Source organism: Lottia gigantea (assembly GCF_000327385.1).
Source record: "Lottia gigantea unplaced genomic scaffold LOTGIsca_312, whole genome shotgun sequence".
Lineage (NCBI taxonomy): Eukaryota > Metazoa > Mollusca > Gastropoda > Lottiidae > Lottia > Lottia gigantea.
Window position 1 is genome coordinate 17,536 of NW_008709040.1, and position 16,219 is coordinate 33,754.

The following is a 16,219-nucleotide window of genomic DNA, read 5'->3' on the forward strand; positions in this document are numbered from 1 at the left end:
GTGATGGGCCGCCGCTTACAAACCTATGATTTTGGGAAATATCTTCCGAGATATCAAGGTTTGAGGAGCCGATATAATATTATGGATTAAGCGTATAATCGTGTAATGGGAGCTATAATATGATTAAAAAAAAATAAGACTGTCGCATAGCCAAAAATTTAATCAATAGCACACTACACGTTTTATTCATAAGCCAATAATAGAGAAGATCTGAAAACGAAAAAACGTAATACATTTTTCTAATGTTTAGTTTGTCACAATGTGGAAGTGGATAGCTGTAATATTTTGTATCATTATCTACACTCAATGTAAGTATATAACTGTCTTTATTTGCCGATAAGGTGCACAACAGTAGGACGTAAAACTTTATTTATTTCATTTCATTTGTAAGTGTGTATATGTCTTTATATGATTATACTATTAAAACATATCGGTCATTTTTTCTATGTCATTTCCTCCAACTAGGAAGTACGAGAATTCTTCCCTTTTAATCTCTTGTCAAATAAATGACGAATTATTAAAACAATATTTTGTTTGTATTTGTCTGACTTCCTCCTTCATATATATACTGAAATTGAATTGAGCCTGTCACTTGCTATGAGCATTTGGTTCAGTCGGTTAGTTTTGGAAATTACGTAATATTTTTCAAAATTGACCATTATGCGCATGACACGTAATCGTGCTGATGAATATTTTCAAAAACGCACTCTCTTACCATTTTATATCCCCATTATTATATTGAGTGGCGGTTGACAACATTACGTCTCTTCATGATTGGCTTGAAAATTGCAATTTTATAAACTTTTGTTGTTCCAAGACCTGAACTAAGTTGAGATCTCCTCATCCCCAAAACCATGCATATCCAACACAAGGGCAACTAATTAAGTCTAATTATATTGTACAGGTGTTAAGTTTGGAGAAGATAATAGTTATACCTGTCACTGTATTAATGATGAACAATGTCATAGAGGAAGTGGTATTTGTGGTGGAGGTTGTGCTAGAGGATGGTCTGGACCTACTTGTCAAAAACGTAAGAACAATTTAGGACGAATTTAGAGGATGAAGGCCCCAATCTGGATTAAGACTGGTGCTTGAAATTTTCACCCCATATTGATTGCACTTTAGTTTGATATTGAGTTTAAATATATTTATGACAGGACAATATCCATATGTAATGGAAAAGATTTTCAATAAATTCTAATGTATTTTTTTTTTCACCACAAGATCACGGATATTTTTACTGAATTTGTTAACTGATTTTGCATTTCCAATATGGCAGACTTAATAACCATAACTACTGCAAATATTGACGAATGGCTAAAATATTACCAGATGTAAACACTTAACCTAAAGATATTATAATGTTGGTCACATTTCAGTGGTAGTAACAAATCCGAGTGAGTTTTTGACGACAAATTTGGATCAAAAGAAAGCCATACTTAAAAATTAAGTTACTTTATTTACAAAAAATAAATATATCACATTTAGTTTGTTTATTTGTTGTATATTTTATAGAAATGGCATTTAATGAATGATAAGAAATTCACTGCGTAATTAATAGCAGCTTAATTAGTTCTATCACCGTTATAAATGATGTAAATATTTTATAGAAAATGTAGCTCTTGGTAAACCATCAAGTCAGGTTGAAACAAACGGTAATAGAACTTCTGATTTAGCTGTAGATGGTGATAGAACTACTAATATACCTGCCAAATGTTCTGATACTAGTAGTGGTGATTCTACACGGTGGTGGAGAGTAGATCTACTAGAAGAATATCCCATTAAACATATTACCATCTATTATCAAAACAAACGTGAGCACCAAGTTATTTCTAGAAATTAAAAAAAACTCAAAACGTCAATAATAACAATATTCTTAGAATACCAATATATGATTCTGTAGCTTTAAGAAATAATTATTTCTGTTCATCAGTCCTGCATTCATTTTCTGGTTTCATAAAAAGAAAATTTGGAGAATATTCCTCTTCGACTTAAATCGAGCTGAAAATAACATAATAATACAAGACAGCCCAGTAACATTTACTCTGTGTATGGAGTGTACAGTACTAATCCCTATTTTAGTTTTGAAATAAGTTACTGTAAATCTGTTTCTTTGACAAACTCTGTCCTTTCTTTCCATTTTTCATCAAATCATTTTACAATAATAATATTTTGTGTTTCAGCTGAATGGGATAAGTAGAAATATTATCTTACTGTAAGAATGATTACTAATCAATAGAGGACATAACTCAAATTATGCATAATCCCTTTTTATAATTATTTCATGAAACTTCGTCTTAACCACAATTGGGTTAACTGTTGTCTAGTAAAGTTGCATGCTTGTATTTCAAAATAGATTTAAACCGATTCGTCAGTTCAAATAAACAAAATAAAATCACAATCCATTACCTAATGTCAAAAATCGGAAACGCTCTAAGACGCCACAAGTATGTATCTATGTTTCTTTTTCAAAACATACTTTCAGTCTTATCATCATTGAATGGATTTTCACTACATGTTGTTAAAGAGAATGAAACACCAGAACTATGTTATAAAGATGATAGTACGGGTGGTTATCCACCTGCAGTACATAATGTAGAGTGTAGTCAGGTTATAACTGGTCGTTATGTAAATATCAGTAATTTCCATACAAGAGAAGATGGAAGATTTTTTGTCGTATGTGAATTGAGATTTATGGTTAGATTTTATTCACTAGGATTTCTGAACAGTTTAAACGATTCAGACTTAACGACAAAACGACACGAGCTGTAGTTAAAGGCCTGTAATATCAGCATCATAGGAATGATATATTATAATAACTTTAAATATCATTCAAACAAAATAAATATGTAATATCAATACCAAGTTAAATATTTTAATTATCAGTTATATCAATGCCATCGATTTAAATCTTGTCCATGGGAAGAGTCAATGGACCTTTGGTGTGTAATGTAAAATAATGTCATTAATGAATTGACTATACTTATATCTACATCTTTACAATTTAATTTCACTTGATTTCAGTATGTTCTAACGGAACATTTGGTTCAAATTGTACCAACTTCTGTCATTGTTTAAATAAGGAAAGATGTTTAGAGAATGGTAAATGTCCTGGTGAATGTGCTGATGGATGGGCTGGAACAACTTGTAATCAAAGTATTTTGTATTTCTTTATTATGTGTCAATAAAAGTAACAACTAATGATATTATGTTCAATGTCTGTCATCATCATTTTTTGTGTTCCTTGTAGAAAATCAGTATTCCATGCTGAGGAGGGTTGTTTTTTTTCATATTTCAAATTAAACTAAGGTGTATCATTGAACACAGTATGCATTTGTCTGTCTTCATCTAATATGGGAGGACAAAAAGCAGAATTCTTATTCCATACTAGTGCGCATAAAACATGTTCGATGTAATGCAGCCTTATATCTTTGTTCACCTTTTAGTTAACATCTTTATAATCTATGTTTGTTTTTTAAATAGAATGTGAAGATGATGTTTATGGAGTGGGATGTAGTAAGAAATGTTCAGATAGAAAATGTAAAGATAATAATTTACAATGTGACAGTAAAACAGGAGAATGTATTGATGGATGTCAACCAGGATACCAGTCAATAGATTGTACACAAGGTAAAATTTTGAACTAAGTTACAGTACTTGTTGCCAATTTGTATACAATCATGTTCATGGTGATCACCTCACCTCCCTGCAGCAGTAGACTTCAGAATTCGGTTCTCTTTCCCTTAAAGTATATATTATGTTCTTTTATTTAACTGAATATATTTAATGACGATATATGAATTTGGAAAAGCTTCTTCTTAGTAAGCCCTCCTTAATATTATTGTTTAGTCGATCATTAGGTACAATTTCTATTCTTATCACTGGTCGGTATTCATGTTTTTTTTAACCTCCTAAGTAAATCCGGTTACAAAGATAGATATTGAGTTATATTTATTTAGTTATTGGTTATTCATCTTTTTGTAATATCCCGATCGATCTAAACTATGTTGACATTTGAATTCTTTAGAATGTGATGAAGGAAAATATGGACAAGACTGCCAGTTTAACTGTTCATCACGATTCTGTCACAAGATAAATGTAGTTATATAGATGGAGCTTGTGACTGTTTTGATGGATATCTAGGAGTGGATTGTACATGTAAACAAGCGAATACAGGTTAGTTCTACGTAAGTATGGCGTCTATCTGCAGTCAAATTGAATTTTTTTTATCATCATTTTAGTTGGTCATATGTTTACTAAACATTAACCCAAAAAAGAATTCTATCCCAGTAAGCCATATGTTGCATTTGCTCTAGATGCTAAGTGTTTGAATTACAAGAATAAGTAAGGCATAGACCAGCAAAACTAAATAGCTATATTTTAATATGAGCATAATATTATACCTTTATTTCGAGTCCTTGTTATTTGAATTTGCAGGAAATATTGATCAGACCTCGACTATAATCGGAACATTAATTTTGGGACTAATTATTGGATTTGTGGCTGGATCTCTCGTGGTTCTGTTTTTAATGAAACGAAGGTAAGACACGATATCATGACTATTTAAATGGGTATTATGATTTTTCCGTAGGTCGAAATTTTGCTCAAATTTATGAAAATAAACACTTCATTATAGAGAAATGTGTCCCTTAACTTAAGTTTTGGCTTAAAAAAATTTCTGGCATTAATTTTTAAACAACAAAACTATTTAAACGGTTTTCTGTTAACTCGTTATGTGTTTTCGGTAGGTGTTAGATAACTACTGTACGAACAAAATTAACGCCTAATTGTAGAGAAATATGTTTACTTCGTATGCCAAAGGTACCAAGGCCCAACAGCATAATTGGTATAAGCTGCTTCCTTCTCAAATATGACACTTTATTTTTAATTACTCCTTTGAAAAAGAATTCAGTTTGATCAAGGGTATTACATAGATGTAATAGCATATTTTAGAAATATTTTCAGGTGTATTTTATGATGCTTTTGTTAATAAGAATTTTTTATACTGCCCCTTTAGATAAAATAATCGGTTGAAACATCGACTGAACCTTTCACTTTGGATCTTTTGGGGACTGGAGAACGCCCACCGTCTAGAACTCCTTATGTTACTATGCTTCGTGGCTATCACATAGCTAATAATGTCAATTAGTGTATTATGTTAGTAAAACATAAATATATTCTTTACATTAATTATAGGTCAAGATCTAGGTCAAACCCGTCACAAACAGTAAGCACTGACCAGTCAAATAGCAATATACCACAACCAGAAACAACCATTTACTCAACTGTTCAGCAACATCAGTAACAACCAAGATAAACCATATGGTCAACTTACCACTGCTTATCAACATGAAAACGCCTATGAACTTCTTAGGAAAGCTGAAGGAAATGTTTCAACTAAATAGTATTATTTATGAACAGTATTTATCAACTATCGTTTTATTACTACAAGACTCGATCTTCGACTGTCCCATTGATTCGCTGTTTTATGAAAAGTGTTTGTTTATATTAAGTTGATTTTAATGTTACAATGTACAGATTTTGTATATAAATTGAATTTCACCACAATTACACAATTCCTGTGTCAAATGCAGTCTGTCACAACAAGACCCTTGTTAGTGATGTTCCTTCATTGTTAAAATAAATTAACTTCTCTATTTATCTGCTCCTATTCTATGTGGAAATCAGATGGTATGGTAAAACTCCGGGGGAAAGATATTTTGTTTATGATGTAAATTAGAATATATAGAGATAAATTCCATTTCCCATTTCTCTGATGTCCAAGTATATTTATAATGTCGTTTATAGTGGTACAGCTATTTCCCCGTCCTTACGTAAAATAGTTGTTGCCAGCCTGCCTACATACATACATACATATATACATTGTTTGTATGTTTGTCATTTTCTGTTTTCATGTATTAATCTTGATTGGATATGTTTTTAATGTTATGATAGCTTTTCGTGTTGTTAGTCAAGATTTGTTATCAATATTTAATATTTTATATATTTATGTTGCATTTCGTATTTTAAGTCAATTTTTGTTATCAATATTGAACATTTTACATAAGTAATACTTATGTTGCTTTTAGTATTAGGTATTAGTGTCATTTATTGTATATATTGCTTGTCATTGTTTGGTAATTGTTTCGCTTAATAAAATATATTACTACTTGAATTTATTAGCACCTTAAATCGGATGAATGGTGTACCTACAGAATTCTACCTTAAACTTTGTTATTTTTTGAACGAGGTCTTTATGTAAATTTAGTTTGACTGTAACAACTGTATCGATCGTCGCTGTTGAGACACGATTTGATCCTCTTGGTTTACCTTGTACCTGGATTATTAATCGCCTACAAATATGCAGATACCACCTTGGATAGTCCACAATACTATTCACATTATCGCTTGCAAAAATTATCAAGTATGATTGTGGACAAATTCATCAAAGATTAAGAGTCAATTGTTAATCACACATTTAAAGACATATTATATTTCTTTCAAAAGATTTAAAAAGTTTCTTTGTCGATTCTTATCATTTTTCAGTATAATGAATATTACATTTCAGATTGTTCACTATTCAAAACATATACAACAACAGTTTTTATTATGCATTTTGTTAAGTAAATATCAATACTATCCAGACCAGACTATTTAGATAATACAAGAGGAAAGGTGCGGGGGTTAAACATGAGGTGTTTCTCCGAGGCGAGGCCCGAAGCTACTTGAGGCTGGGGGTTGCAAAAAAAAAGACTTCACATGCCTGAAAAATGGGGGGTGTTATTGCTTATTACTATTTATACCAATTTGGAAAGCTAAGATATATTGAAAGTTACCCCCCTTGCCACGTGTCAGAGACGCAGGTTAGAAAGGCAGCTTGTGAATGTTACATGCCTATCGGCCCATGCTGCTGAGAGGACAAAATCATTCTCATTTAAGTCGTTTACGCTCATTGTAAGCTTCATCTCCAATTTAGTTGACACCATTTCATTAGACCTACCAGATAGAAAAAAATAGATCGTAAATTCCCATTACACTTCAACACAAGTCAGTGTGTTTGTAACAATAATATCTCTTTGAAATAGCCATAAAAAATTGCTTTCATTTAATATGCATATTATATAGTATTCATATATTTCTCAATGCAAAATAAAACCCTAATATATATTTTTGTAAAATCTTGACTGACGAGTTTCAATCAGGTTCAACTACTTTGTTTAGATATGTAAGACCGTAATCAGTTCTTTGATTTCGGAAAAAGGGAAAGTAAACTTGGAGGAATAATCGTAGTTTGTCAGTGACATGGAAAAGTTTTTTCCTCAAGTAATCAGCAAGCGAATTGAATGACGATTTAAAAAACATTGTTCAATCATGGTAAAATATAGAGGCGGTGACGATGCAGCCGTTCAGAATGACATGACCAACATATTGCAAAACATAAAATGTAAATATCAGATATTAATACTGAATCACTATTTGGGTAGGTAACAATTCACCTCACGGTCAGGTTTTTAATTATTTTGTAAATTAAGGACACATTTCAGTCTTCATTTTTTTGTAACTGGGGTAAAAAAGTGAATGGGATACCAGTTTATTAACCTAAGATTTCGGGAAGTACCTTCAGAGATTTTAACCCGGTCCCCATCTCCCTCTGATGCAGGTCGGGGAAGCTGATAATTTTATATTATGTAACAAGCGTCAATCGTTCAAATAGCTCTATAATATGATAATAAACCGAGGTCTCGTGTCCGTTAACAGAGAAAATTGGAAAGAAATCTGTATTATATTATTCGATACAGGTGTTAAATTTGGAGATGATAATAGTTATACCTGTCACTGTATTAATGATGAACAATGTGATAAAGAAACTGGTGAATGTGGTGGAGGTTGTGCTGCAAGGTGGTCAGGACCTACTTGTCAAAAACGTAAGAACATTTTAGGAAGTATTTGAAGGATGAAGGCCCCAATCTAGATTAAAACTGATGCTTCAAATTTTCACCCAGTATTTATTGCTGTTTAGTTTCCTTGCGATATTATATTTGACATTGTGATAAAAAAATAAATCTATGATAGGACAATATCCATATTTAATAGAAAAGATCTTCAATAAATTCTAATGACAAAATATTTGTGTTTTTCACTACAAGATCACGGATATTTTTACTGAATTTTTCAACTGATTTTTCATTTGCCAATATGGCAAACTTCGTAATCATAACTACCTGATGTAAACATCCAGAGATATTATATCACATTCCAGTGGTATTAACAAATCCGAACATGTTTAAGGCACACGATCGGTCTTGGTCGGAGATATTTGTCATAATCCAATCAAAATTCATTTGCCTTTCAATGGCATGCTCCGAACGTGATTGTCGACGAGGTCGAAAACAACCCACAGAAGATTTTTGTCTCCTCGTGTGCCCGTGCCAGTCGTTGAAACTTGAAACAAGACTCTAATCGGCGACAAAAGTCTTAGACCGTGTTAATTAGTTTTATCACCGTAAATATTTTATAGAAAATGTAGCTCTTGGTACTGATACTAGTAGTGGTGATGGTGGAGAGTAGATCTATTAGAAGAATATCCTATTAAACATATTACCATCTATTATCGTAACGAACGTGAGCACCAAACTCATACAATCATAAAGTCATAAAATATCAATATTCTAAGAATACAATATATGATTCTGTAGCTTTAAGAAATAATTATTTCTGTTCATCGGTCCTGCATTCATTTTCTGGTTCCATAAAAAGAAAATTTGGAGTATGTTCCTCTTCGACTTAAATCGAGCTGAAAATAAAATTATAATACAAGGCAGCTCTGGAACATTTACTCTGAAATATAGTTAAATTAAGTCGTCATTCGCATCATCATCATCATCTCCCTTTCAAAACCAAGGTACAGTCAAATCAAGATGAGTTATATGAAATCAAATAATATTATCATCATCACAATCAATATCAGTAGCAACATAGCACCATTATTTTATTCCTGAAACCTGTTAACCTGAATGAGATTGTTCATTACAGGATGCTCTTGATAATAATTCATTTTTGAGGAAACCCACAACTGTCCAATGTGGTGATATTGAGAACGAATTAAAAAACTGCAACAACATCCTGGAAGGTGAAGTATATATGGGTGCACAGGAACAGTTTTATTTTGAAACGCAGTCTGCTATAGCCATACCGAAAGAACATGGTGAAATGGATGTGTATTCCTCCACACAATGTCCTACCGCTATACAGGTATTTAATATTATTCCAGTTGAATAGAGCCTTATGTTACCGGGTTCGGATAGGACTAAAAACTAATTTGAGCGGACAATTTCACTGTCAATTGTATTTTTGCGGACAATTTCACTGTCAATTGTATTTTTTGTTCGCAACAAAATACATTACAGCTGTGTACCAAGACATTTGTGTGTTTTCCTTATCCTATTAAAACCACGCTTCTGAAGATATGACATCTCACAATTTTGTTGACTATGTTTCGTTCTTTTCCAGGCGTCGATTGCCGATATTATTGGTGTTCCTTCCCACAAAGTGAGATGCCTGCTCAAAAGAATAGGTAAACAGTCATTATTCTACGAACCATGCATAATGATGTACAATGTATTTGTGATCATCAAATTCATTTATGGACACTATTTAAGCACTACTGATTATCAATGGAGTACACAACCTAACATCTGCTCCTGTCTCAAACATTCAAAAGTTGTATTAAGAAGTTTTGAACTTTTTATTTTTACATGTTACTTGTTACACTTACCATCAATTGTGAATTCTAGGCGGTGGGTTTGGTGGAAAAGAGACGCAATGCGTAAATGCTGTTGGAATGGCTGCTACAGCTGGTATTAAGTATGTAATACTTTTCTAAATATAAGTTTTTTTTAATTTTCATTCCATTCTGTCTATTCTTCTGCTAGTTGGTCTATTCAAAATATTCTTTTTTTTGCAGCCAAAATTGTCCACAATCTGACCTACTTAGGAGGAGACTGAATTACATCTTCGGTTCAAGATACACGTTTGGAAGCTTCTGCTAGTATATGGTTATATGGGGCCTACTAGCTGTGTGGTATCTGAGGGTACTTGCGCGTAATTCTGCCTCAGAAACGTGTCGATCGCTCAAGGAATTTCCGTGATTCGTCCAAAACCCAATTTGCCATAATCCCACGAAAAATGTCAGAGCTTTCCTCTCAGCTGAAAACCTTTTACTGGATGCATGTTTTTTTTTGTGATACCAGGTTTAATTGTCCAGTGCGTTGTGTATTAGATAGAGAAGATGATATGGTCACAACTGGAACCAGACATCCTATTTTGGCTAAATATAAGGTATGAAAATACTGCGCAATAATAATGATGCATTTAAAAAATGATGATGCTGTTGTTAATTTTGATGGTGATGATACAGTGTTGAAATAATTTTCGTATTCTCTTTCATTATTCTTGTCCATTTCTTTCCATTCTATGCCCAGATAAAGTGATTTAATGACTGCATCTAGATATTTTTACTACAAAACTGTAGATTACAACGGGCATACTTTATTATATATATATTTCAGGTCGGATTTTCAGAAGATGGCAGACTACATTGCTTGGATATCAACACATATTTCAATTGTGGTGATTCTCTAGATCTTTCGGAACACATGAGTTTAGCTTTGCAAGCTACTTTTATATAGGATTTATTGAATTGGCGCTCCACAAGAATACATACTGTTGCAAGTAGACATTGTCATCCAAGAAAATATGTAATTTTTACGTAGTAAACTTATCAACAATTTGACTATGCCTATTCTAAAGACCAAACATGGGAACAAATTTATAATGTCGGATTATCTTGTAAGTTTCTTCTATAAAGGTGATGATGGTTGTACTAAACAAGGGCAATAACTGTTACAATATTCCAAACTTCCGAACAACTGGTCATCTATGTAAAACAAATATCAGATCTAAGACAGCTTTCAGAGGGTTTGGTCTTCCACAAGGAGTATTTACCACTGAAACAGTGATGCAACATATAGTTGAATCCCAGGGTTGGGGTCCATTAAAGGTAAGACAATATAAGAGCAGGAGTTGTCCTCAAATCTTGTTCATAAAAAAAGGAAAAATCGATGGTACAACATACAGACAAATTTGAAAAATTAACCTAGTCTATCGAAGATCAATATTTTTTTAAAATTTAAATCTACATCATTAACAATCTGGAGAGATGCGGTGCACTGTGCATTTATATTTCCCATTTTTGTAGATTCTACAACTAAATTTCTTTAAAGAAGGGGATAGAGCACATATTGATCAAATTATCAAGGGTTGTCATGTTCAAGATTGTTGGGATGACTGTTTGAAACAGAGTAACTACAAAGAAAGAGAACAAGAAGTCAAAAGATTTAATAGGTAATGGTGAATAAAATAAACGATATTTTGTCCTGGATCAATCCTACATCAGTTTTTTTCGGTGGTCCTGGACCAGTACCTGCATGGTTTTTCTCCCTTGTTCATTTTGTGGTGGTCCTGGACCAGTCGAGCATCAGTTTATTTTTTTTTCATTTTGAGGTTGTCCTGGGTCAGTCCTGCATCAGTTTATTTTTATTCATTTTGTGGTGGTCCTGGACAAGTCCAGCAGCAGTTAATTTTAATTCATTTGTGGTGGTTATGGATCAGTCCAGTTTTTCTCTGTTCATTTGTTAATTTAATCTTGTAACAATTTTTTGTGTATGTATTCTTAACGTTAATTTTGGGAATTTTCAGAGAAAATCGTTGGCGGAAGAGGGGTATATCTATAATGCCAATGCAATTTGGAATTGGTTTCGGGAGAATGAGCATGAACCAGGTTAGTTTCTAAGTATGATTGCATCTTGAAATGTAAGAGGACGTAACATTAATGCAAATAGAAAATAAATATATACGAACGTAAATTCAAACGAATTTCCCATAGTTTTCATCAACAAAGAATCTTTCGAGTTTTTACTTTGGATGAAAGTATGACTTCACAGTATAAGTGTACATTTTGTCTTTAATGGTAAAAGTATTTTCGGGACGTCTTTGTTAATTATTTTCAAACTGGATTATCTTTATGTGAATTTCTAGGGTGGGGCATTCGTCAGTATATATACTGACGGTTCAGTCTTGCTGGCTCACGGTGGAGTTGAAATGGGACAAGGTATCAACGTGAAAATGATTCAGGTGAATTTAGAATTAATTTAAAACTAATGCTTAGGCCACAATTATATGCCAGTGCAGCATAAACCAGATCGCTTAAATCATACCATAAATAAACCAAATACTAAGGATACGAAACCCGAAATCCAAACAACAGCTGTGTAACATACACAGTCAAATAGTGTCTTGAAGCAACTGATATATTATAAGAAATAATGTTGCCCATAGTTCTGGGACAATGCGACAATTGAACGCTATTACAGGTTAACAAATTTTATAAATTTAACGACCAAAACTGCAAATATCTATCACCAACAATCCTCATCAAAGATAAGTTAGTATTGTGTCTGAGAGCTTGCAGTGCGTTTACTGAATCAGGTACATGGTCGACTGTAACCAGCTTTTAATTGAAGTCTTTTTTTTATTGTTATTTTTAGTTCTAAAGATGATACATTTTATTTCAGGTAGCAAGTGGTACACTTGGAATACCAACTAACAAGATCCATATTATAGAAACAGGAACGAACACAGTCCCGAATACTAGTGCCACAGCAGCTAGTACCGGTACAGATCTGAATGGAATGGCAGTTAAGGTGAGATACGAAATATCCTGGACCCTATTGAAAATCAGAAAAGTTATTGACCTTGTTCTTGAAAACGAGTTCAATTTTCAGCTTGTAAACACCTTAAAAGACACAATTCTTGCTAGATTTTGACAAAACGTGGTAATATAAATCATTATCATCCCACAAACATCAAAAGAAGTGTATGACTGAAGGTTGAATATTTCATACTGGTGATTGTAATTGTTCTGCAAAATATTTCTATTCAAAATTAAAGCTGCCAGTGGGCGTATATTACCTTGACTGGAAAACTATCTTGATGGAATTTGTGCATAATATGCAATCTTGTTGTTATATCTAGAATATGATTAAGAATTTCGAATTTAATTTTGTTTTAAATTACCTTTTAAATTTTTCGTGACATTTAATTTTCAATGTAGAAAGTCATATTCTTGGATATGCTGATATTGTTCTTTTTACCATATGAAAATTTTGATTTTGGACGGATCTGCCACAATTTTTTTTTTCAAATTATTCATGTCGTTTTTCAGCGATTTATGTTAATAATAAACATTATCATATTCATAATATACTCGTTATCCTCTTTTCAACAATATGTGACATTTATGGTTAAATACAATAATTAAAATTATTAAAGCCTGTCACATGAGAGGCTCCAAGAGGTCGGGAGCTCAGCTGAACCTGAAATTTATGTTTGACCTTGTCTGCCTTCAGAAGAACAACCTTACACGAATACCTATGTATTTACACAGTTGATTCTGTGGATTTCAAAAACGGGGAAATGTGGCCATTTTGACCAGTAATGTAACAGGGATGAAGTCGGAACGATCTTCGGTTGTTTTCTTCGACGTGCGGAAATTAAACTGCATGACTATCATGAATTAGTTTTTTAAAACTGTAATTAACCAACCATATGTTTATATAGTTTATATCATATCATATAAGATGTTTAGCTAGGTTTCCTTCTTGCAGGATGCCTGTGAATAAATCAACAGAAGGCTCGAAAAGTATAAAAAAGTTGACGGAAGCAAATGGGAAGATTGGGTTAGTAGAAGTGTTATTTCCAGCATAGTAAGGCCTTAGATTCAAAGAGTAGCTCTGGCTGATTTCCGAAATTAAGTAGTTTACCAATACACCACTTCTGGCTGGAAATGTCTGAAAATAAATTTAAAGTAAAGTTTCTTTAATTTGCAGATAACTGAGGCACATGAAGATCGGGTCAGTCTCTCAGCTACGGGGTTTTATAAGTAAGTTGAACTGAAGCATAACGAAATATTATAGTTCTACTAATTATTCCAGTCTGGCGAGCTGTACAAATTTAAATTCAAACACGTAAACCCAGGCCAGTTGGGTCGTAGTCCCTACTGTTACCCTTGTTTTGATAATGTTTCTGATATATCTGATGTTGTTTATTCATTCTTAAAAAAGTCTTTATTTGTTCTGTGTAATATTTTTTTAAGAACACCGGACCTTGGATATGACCAAGAAACAGATAGTTACAACACATATGATTACTTTTCATTTGGTGCTGGTTGTTCCGAGGTGGAGATAGATTGTTTAACTGGCGACCATACTGTAAGAATATATTTATCTACTCATATCTATGTGCGGTAACCTACATTGTTCCTTTCAAAATTATGTCAATGGGCAATTTATACGAGCGTATAATTAAGTAAATTACTTTCTGGTGATATTTCTTTAAATCATGGTGGCAATAAACCAATTTCTGGGAATATTTCGTCACTCAATAACTATATTGACCTCAAACCAGTGGAGGTAAATGCATATCGGTATAGTCCTCATGGCATATAATTGCACATACTGCTGTTTGATATATTTTCAGATTTTGAGAACAGATTTGGTAATTGATATAGGATTTAGTTTGAATCCTGCTATTGATATTGGTCAAGTTGAAGGTGCTTTTGTTCAGGTAGAATATTTTAACTGCCAAAATGTCGGATTGAGGTTGATGACATGTTCACAATGCAAATTCATACGACCGTAAAGTGACCATTGGTATTTTATCAAATTGTAGCCCCTTCAGCACTTACACGTTGCAGTACTAGACTGTTACGGACATTTCTAGAAATTGTGGTATTCAATTAAGTAACGTTTCCATAAATCCAGTCAACTAGCTACGTCCAGAAATATCTTACCCGGAAGGCTCAAGGCTAAGCAGAACTGGCATAATTATGTAAGTGTTCTCTGTTAAGAATAGCTCTGATCGACGAAAGACATCCTTTATAATACATGTGTTTTAGTTATGAGTTTGATTTGATTCTATGACATGTCTCAAATTTCAGGGATGTGGGTTGATGATGTTGGAGCAGTATAAAGTATCACAATCTGGTAATCTATTAACTCGTGGACCAGGTACCTATAAACTACCATCAGTCGGTAACATACCCAAAATATTCAACGTGTCCTTCCTTAAAGATAAACCTAACCCAAGAGCTATATACTCATCTAAGGTATTTATTTTTTGAAAAGCATCTTCTACTTTTTATAGGTTTATATTGCGTAATTTACAAACTGTGAGAACTGGGTTAATTTTTTAATGACATAAATCCTTCTTGGCTTCTTGAAATATATGTTTCTGACCGGAGCTGTATGTAGATGGAGACATACCTCACCTTGCCGCCCTTTTTGTTTATTTACCCCATTACTTTTTATAGTGGTAATAAGTGGTATATCAGGGGTCACTACCTTTTGAGGGATAGCTCAGTATTATGCCAATTGTCACTTTAAAAGACAGGCTCTTGGTGAACCACAAAATACTAGCAATATCCCTTATCTTTTCTACCAGATGGTAAGTCAGTTATCGTGGCATAGCTCACACGTATGCCCCATGCCACTTGATCTTAACTTCAATTTAGTTTTTCATAATCAACAGGCTATTGGTGGACCACCATTATTGCTGGCAATATACGTTTTCTTTGCTACCAAAGCAGCCATATCGGCGACAAGAACAGGACAGGAATTAGAAGGGTACTTCCGGTTAGATTCACCAGCTACACCGGATGTTATTAGAATGACGTGTCAGGACCAGTTTACTAAACAGGTGCGTAGTCTCTTATTCACCCCTCCCGTTGCAATAGAAATTTAAATAAATTTTCGGAAAGCAAGTATACATATGAAGTATATATGGTGAATGTCAGTACATGCAGGTATTTACATAAGGTGCCAATTAAAACTCATCTTCCTTACGGAACGACCTATCAATGATCGAAATCATCTGAAACCTTTTTAATTTATTGTATATGTTACCCTTGAGTGTTATTACTCATCTTATACTTGCTTTTTTTCAGTTTCCCATAAAAAGAGAAAATCAGTCAAAATCATGGTTCGTTAAACAACTTTGAATATAGTACCACAATCAACACCAGCATAAATGTATATTTCGCCTGGTCAATAAATTGATATTTTAGCATATATTCAAATGATACACATTAATATTTTCTAGGTAC

General features: G+C 33.1%; 2 protein-coding genes across 2 annotated transcripts; both read left to right on the plus strand.

The window, feature by feature from the left end:
* Positions 1 to 259: 259 nt before the first annotated feature.
* Positions 260 to 5,405, plus strand: LOTGIDRAFT_175586 (hypothetical protein; the record flags this gene model as incomplete). Its single annotated transcript, XM_009057874.1, has 9 exons — positions 260 to 308; positions 905 to 1,030; positions 1,611 to 1,814; positions 2,486 to 2,680; positions 3,025 to 3,156; positions 3,484 to 3,630; positions 4,093 to 4,176; positions 4,438 to 4,540; positions 5,294 to 5,405. The coding sequence occupies 9 exons, from the start codon at positions 260 to 262 to the stop codon at positions 5,403 to 5,405; spliced, it is 1,152 nt and encodes a 383-aa protein (XP_009056122.1).
* Positions 5,406 to 9,024: 3,619 nt separating this feature from the next.
* LOTGIDRAFT_145383 (hypothetical protein) lies at positions 9,025 to 15,858 on the plus strand (the record flags this gene model as incomplete). Its single annotated transcript, XM_009057875.1, has 16 exons — positions 9,025 to 9,252; positions 9,511 to 9,574; positions 9,795 to 9,864; positions 10,251 to 10,338; positions 10,569 to 10,659; positions 10,854 to 11,059; positions 11,258 to 11,403; positions 11,758 to 11,839; positions 12,097 to 12,192; positions 12,633 to 12,815; positions 13,761 to 13,796; positions 13,947 to 13,999; positions 14,213 to 14,327; positions 14,596 to 14,682; positions 15,056 to 15,223; positions 15,646 to 15,858. Coding segments are annotated over 16 exons (1,926 nt in total), but the record flags the coding sequence as incomplete, so codon positions are not given.
* Positions 15,859 to 16,219: the final 361 nt, after the last annotated feature.